The following is a 5,905-nucleotide window of genomic DNA, read 5'->3' on the forward strand; positions in this document are numbered from 1 at the left end:
CAACTGCTTTATTGTACATCAGGTATAGGTTAAGTTTTAATAAAAATAGGTGAGAAAACTTAAATTTTTTTAACTTAACTTAGGTCAACATTCAAGTTTTTCAATTTTCTTATTTAATCAAAAGAATTCATTGATTCACCACAAAGGAGGTCATGTAAAAATGATTTAACATATCTTGAAGATTAAAGATCAACTCAGCAAAAATTGAAAAATATTTCAACAATTTTAATATATTTTTTTTATATATGTTTACATTTGTTTTTATATTTTTTACAAGTCCAGCAACATTAAATTAAAAAATTACTTGTTACGTATATTAAAAAATTAACTTAAGACCAAAACAGCGGACACCTTGACGTATGCGTAACCACTAATTGCAGTGCACAAGTGTTCGGTGTTTATACTGACGAAGTAATTACAAACTGCAAATAAATATATTAAATATTTATATATCTGTAATTATTATTATGTGTATAAGGTAGCATAATATTATCTTGAGTAATTGTTATTTATTAACGTCGATTTTACATTGTCGTTGAAAATGGATATGATGTATGAAACTGAGCGAAGTACTTCAGGAGGGCATAAAAATCTAATAATTTTATAAAAAGGGTAAAATAAAAATATAAATGATACGACAAGATACGTTAAAATATAATCATTTTATAAAAAATATAATATATGAATTCAATTGAAATATTAACATTCGTTTGTTGTACCTATTGGTCTTAAATAGTAATTTAGGATACACATGTATATAATGAAAATACCCAAGTCTTATTATGATTCCATTACTGTGTAAGTCTGGATGATAGATACCAATTGTAGCTTGTCTCGGAAAACGTATAGTAATTTTCGAATACGCTACCTTACTAAGAAATTTAAGTAAGAATTTTTCTATTGAGAGATTGCTGACAATGACAGAGTATTGATGTGTTAACAACCTAAATATCTTAATGTTTTTTTTTTGTAGCAACATTTTAGCCACCATACACAGTCTGTTCCAGAACTGATGAAACTACTCCTAAACAATAATTTTTTTGTTTTTTTATTGTTGGTTATTTAAAATTGTCTTTGTCTAAGGTAACACAATACTGGACACATCCAACAAATTTTTAAAAGATTTTTTATATTCAGTGGTCGAAAGAATAGTCTTTAGTATATCACTTGAAACCGTTTGCATGAGATAGCTGCTATCAAAACGATTTTATTTTATCATCAATTTCAGTTTAGAAAATAGATAGATATCACGCATTGAGAAATCAGCTCTGTACAGATCACTTAGAATAATGTCAGTTTTGTCAGTCTTGAACTTACGCATCATGAAGGCATTTTGTTGTTCAACATTTTGATTAACGAAACCCAAGTTATTGGTTACCGATATTCTGGTCGTCATAATATTTGTCATAATATAATATTTCAAATAATTCCCTTTGAATTCCAGAAAATGGTCCATGTTGTATCGGTTATGATCTTTTGAAGAAGTAATTTTTTTTTTTAGATCACGCCTATTTATATTTATGTTGACTTCGAAAAGAAATTCTATTAATGAATTTCAGAAAAAGATCCATATTGTCTTGATTTTGATCTTTTGAAGGAGTAATTTTTTTCTCTTTTGAAGTCGTGCTGACTTCTAGTGGATCACGCTTATTTATATATATGTTGACTTCTAAAAGAAATTCTATTAAATGATTTAAATTTTTTATTAGTTATTAGTATACTAGCAGAGTTTACTAATCCATGAGTTGTCGTGTGAGTAATATGAGTAGATATCCCACTCCTAGTAATAAGTATTAATGAGTAATAGATAATAAGAGTAGATATCCTGCTCCTATTAATGAGTATGAATAAATAACAGATAATAGGAGTAGATATCATCATAATTATAATTAAAAAATAAGAGACTTCATAGATTCGTGGTAAAATAAAAAAATATTAATTAATTATTTTTATATGAGTAGAAATCTTCATATTCATATCTTCCTCTTAATATATGAACCAATGAACCAATGAACCAATTAGTAATATAATAATAAGAGCATAAGGATAATTTTCTCAGATTTGATTTTGAAGTATAAAAATATTTTTAAGAAATGATGTCAAAATCTAAAAGGATAACAGAAAGATATCATGGTATAAACGGCCAAAATTATTTTCGCACCGAGTGCTATAAAGACTCGAGACGCAAATAATATGCATATAATATGTGTAAAATACTATTATTTTCATTTATTCTTATTTATATCAGTAGTATCAGCAGATAATATCTTTAAATAGATAGAAATCTTTGTATTACTCGTACAATTACTTAAATCAAATTTGTAAAAAGTCGAAGTTAGTAATGTTAAAAAATATTATTTTTCACATGGTTTTATTAGATCTTTCACTGAATCATATCTTGGTTTTGTAAATCAATTGAATAATTATTTGACAAAAGTTTGCAACAGTCATGCTCATTTCTAAAGCATTCAATTGAAGTAATTCGAACCAAATGAATTATTATTCACTTCACTAAAATGCCTTATTGTTCAGAATTTCAGAATTTTGCAATCTCCAAAGTACCAATGGACTCTGCAAGATTGCGAAATTCATAAAGATTTGCCTTAATTCGTAGTCTACAATTGCACAGTTGACGCTATTGTTGTTGACGCATAAATTAGTATAATTCTTGGAATGTGTTAATAACCCCTGGACTATTTCATTGAGTAGAATTAAATCACTAAATCTCATGTTGTGATTCTATGGCTCAACTGAAGAATTCTACAAGTTAAAATTAAATTTCTTAAGCGATTATGTATTACTCGTATATATAGTTATTTTATAGAATTTCTGAAAACTGTAGCTTTACAACTATGACTATAAAATTTTATTTAAATAATTTTAAATAATTTAACTAAATAAACAAACAAAAACAAAATTAATAATATAATAAATTTGTAGAATTAACTAATTTTTGTCGTTTTTTCCAGGACGTTTTGGACGTGTTATTGTCATACCAAAAGATGGAAACGATAATATGATACGACGTGAGATATTTAAGGAGTTGCGACAACTGGACGATATAATACAAAACGCCACAGTTCATTTTGAAGGTGATGCCTTCACGTACAAAGATGCTTGTGCACGTTGGGAGAATGAATGCTTCTCAAACGATATCTTAAATTTGGATTTTATCATGGATGATGTAAGATCGCACCACATGCAACTTTGGAATAACAATATATTTTGAATATTCTTTGATTTAATTTTTTATAGATTGAATCTGGTGAATTGAATTTAACGTTTCCATTAATGTTCAATCCAGTCACTTGGGATGCGCATGCGTTCCCGGTATTCTTTGGTGGGACGAAATTGACTGAGGATAATATTATCATAAGTGTACCAGCCATACAGTTGGTGTACTTCGTGGCAGCAGATACAAAACGGCAAGATGCAAAGTTAGTATTTTTCTCAAATGCAGTTTTAAAGTTATGATCCTTTGAAACAGACATCATAAGTACCACTAAATTATTTTTTTATGATTCTTTAAATAATCTGCAATTAAGTAAACATATTCAATGCGATTTCTTTTTTCACTCTGCCCATTTCCTCTATTTTCATGGCACCTACTACCTTATCAAGCGGGCTGATAAGTCCCAGTTTCAGAAAAAAATGACGTGAAATTTTAAACATAGCATTATATACGTCTAAGACCATAACAGTTTAAAATAATTACAATCTTTAAAAAAAGTAGCATTAAAGTATAGTATACCTTGATTGACTCCAAACTCTAGGGCACCATATCCAAGATCATAACGGCCTAGCAGTACCTATTACGACTTTTAAAAAGAATAGAGTTATAGTATCGTATACCTCCACATCATTTTACGTGTCTAAAATAATATCAGTTTTTACTGAGGTGTGTAGAATGAACAAATTTTATGGTAACTACAAAATTACTATATTTCTTGATTAGCGTATAATAAGAGAAATCACGGTGTTGTAAGCTAACATGAATGTCTTAGAAAAAATTGTTCAATTCTTATGTAGTGGTGCTGATTTTCTTCCGTTCCAATAAATTTCTTCCGAGATGATAAATAAAAGCTTGAATACATCAAAATTTTTTTATCTTTATACGATACAATCCATGTATAGTCAAATGAACTTAATCTAGTATTTTTGGAACCAATTTCCCAGAGATCAGTCGTTTAACGACTGATATAAGAAGATATTAAAAAAAAAAACATTCTTTAACATAAGGTAAATTTTTTCTTGCCGATAATGGCGTGTCTTTTTATGACGAAAGAAACTATTTAAAAGTTAGACCGATTCGAATAGCAAAGAAAGGACAAAGACAAAAATTTTTTATTTAATTTATTGAAATTTGGCTGACCATACAACGCTGTTTCGAGCATTGCCAAGTACTCTTCATCAGTGGTCTTTGGAAATAATCGAATTTTTATTTAATTAGTTTATAGTCCGTATATAATTTGTTTGGACTGCAAGTGCCAGGCTTAGAACTCGTGCCTGTCAAATTAGAAGCGATGACTAATCGCTTCTAATGTGAAACTGGTATAAGCATGGTTGGGTTATACCGGTGATCATAAGGCCCATTTTGGCTCATTTTGTCACTATATGAAATTTCAAGGCTTAAACACTAACTTTAGTAAATCTGAAATCTAAAATGCTCTTTAAAGGGAGGTGTTTAGATTCTTGAAATGATATTTTAAAAGGTAAGTCCGTGACTAACGGTTGGAGAGCATGCATTGTAGAGTGATAGATCCTACCATCTGATTAGCTGATTCACAATAATTACTTTAACCTTTTGAAAACAGCTAAATAAATTACTACTGTTTAAAAAGATATCATAATAATATTAATTACAATTATGAATATGCAGAAAATATAAACTAATTTTTTTTTTCATATTAACAGAGGTGCCGAATGGGAGGAGACTTTCTTGACTGTGGTTGGTAAAGCTGAAGACTCGGGCATGTTTAAGCATATATCAGTAGCATATTTTGCGTCACGTACCTTAGATCACGAATTAGAGAAAAATACAAAAACCGTAGTACCATATTTTGGTTCAACATTTATTCTGATATCCTTCTTCAGGTAAGTGAAAAAAGAATAGTGTTTTTTGAAGACATTAAATAATTGTAGTGCTACTACTATTCGTATAAGATCTTTGTATTTTTATATCTGACATCAATATTTTTTTCGCTTATTTTTAATTTGATCTGATTGTATATAAAAGTAAAATAATAATAGTTTATCTAATAAACAATAAAAAAATAAATATTATTTGTTTATTATTACACATAAAAAACATTTGTTCTTTCAGTATACTTACTTGCATGATGGGTGATGCAGTACGTTCAAAGCCCTGGTTAGGTATGATGGGTAATATTTCAGCTGTAATGTCAACCTGTGCTGCATTTGGATTTGCTATGTATTTGGGAATTGAATTTATTGGAATTAATTTAGCTGCACCATTTCTTATAATAAGTAAGTAAATAATTGAAAAATAATTACTTTTCATATATTTGATTTTAAAATCTAATAAATAAATATATATATATAGAAATAAAAGAGTATAATATAAGAGAGACATATTAATTAGACATAATATATTTATAGAAAACTATTCAGCGTTTTTCGATTCCTTTAGCTTTAAACTCCAATGGGGATTTAATTTTGGTAGTGATTATTTTACTTAATAGAAACTATTATATTTAATAGATAGGTTTCAAACAGTACTAAATTGCAACAACATAAACTTTTGTTTATTTTCAATTAATTGAATTTTTGGCTGACCGTACAACTGTTTCGAGTATTACCAAAAAACCATCATCAGTGGTTTTCGAATTATTTTTTGTTAAATTAATTAAATTAATTATTTCGTATTAATTAAATTTTATAAATT

The 5,905-nt window shown here is 27.9% G+C and overlaps 1 protein-coding gene across 1 annotated transcript in view; it reads left to right on the top strand.

Annotated features, from left to right (window-relative positions):
• Positions 1-5,495, top strand: part of LOC119674274 (patched domain-containing protein 3-like) — a 14,878-nt gene extending 9,383 nt beyond the window's left edge. Inside the window, exons 7-11 of the mRNA XM_038085406.1 lie at positions 1,913-1,919; positions 2,970-3,184; positions 3,256-3,437; positions 4,915-5,094; positions 5,324-5,495. Of these exons, the coding sequence (XP_037941334.1) occupies positions 1,913-1,919; positions 2,970-3,184; positions 3,256-3,437; positions 4,915-5,094; positions 5,324-5,495 (756 nt within the window). The remainder of the gene's footprint in view (positions 1-1,912; positions 1,920-2,969; positions 3,185-3,255; positions 3,438-4,914; positions 5,095-5,323) is intronic.
• Positions 5,496-5,905: the final 410 nt, after the last annotated feature.

This window comes from Teleopsis dalmanni, chromosome 2 (genome assembly GCF_002237135.1).
Source record: "Teleopsis dalmanni isolate 2A chromosome 2, ASM223713v2, whole genome shotgun sequence".
Taxonomy (NCBI): Eukaryota; Metazoa; Arthropoda; class Insecta; order Diptera; family Diopsidae; genus Teleopsis; species Teleopsis dalmanni.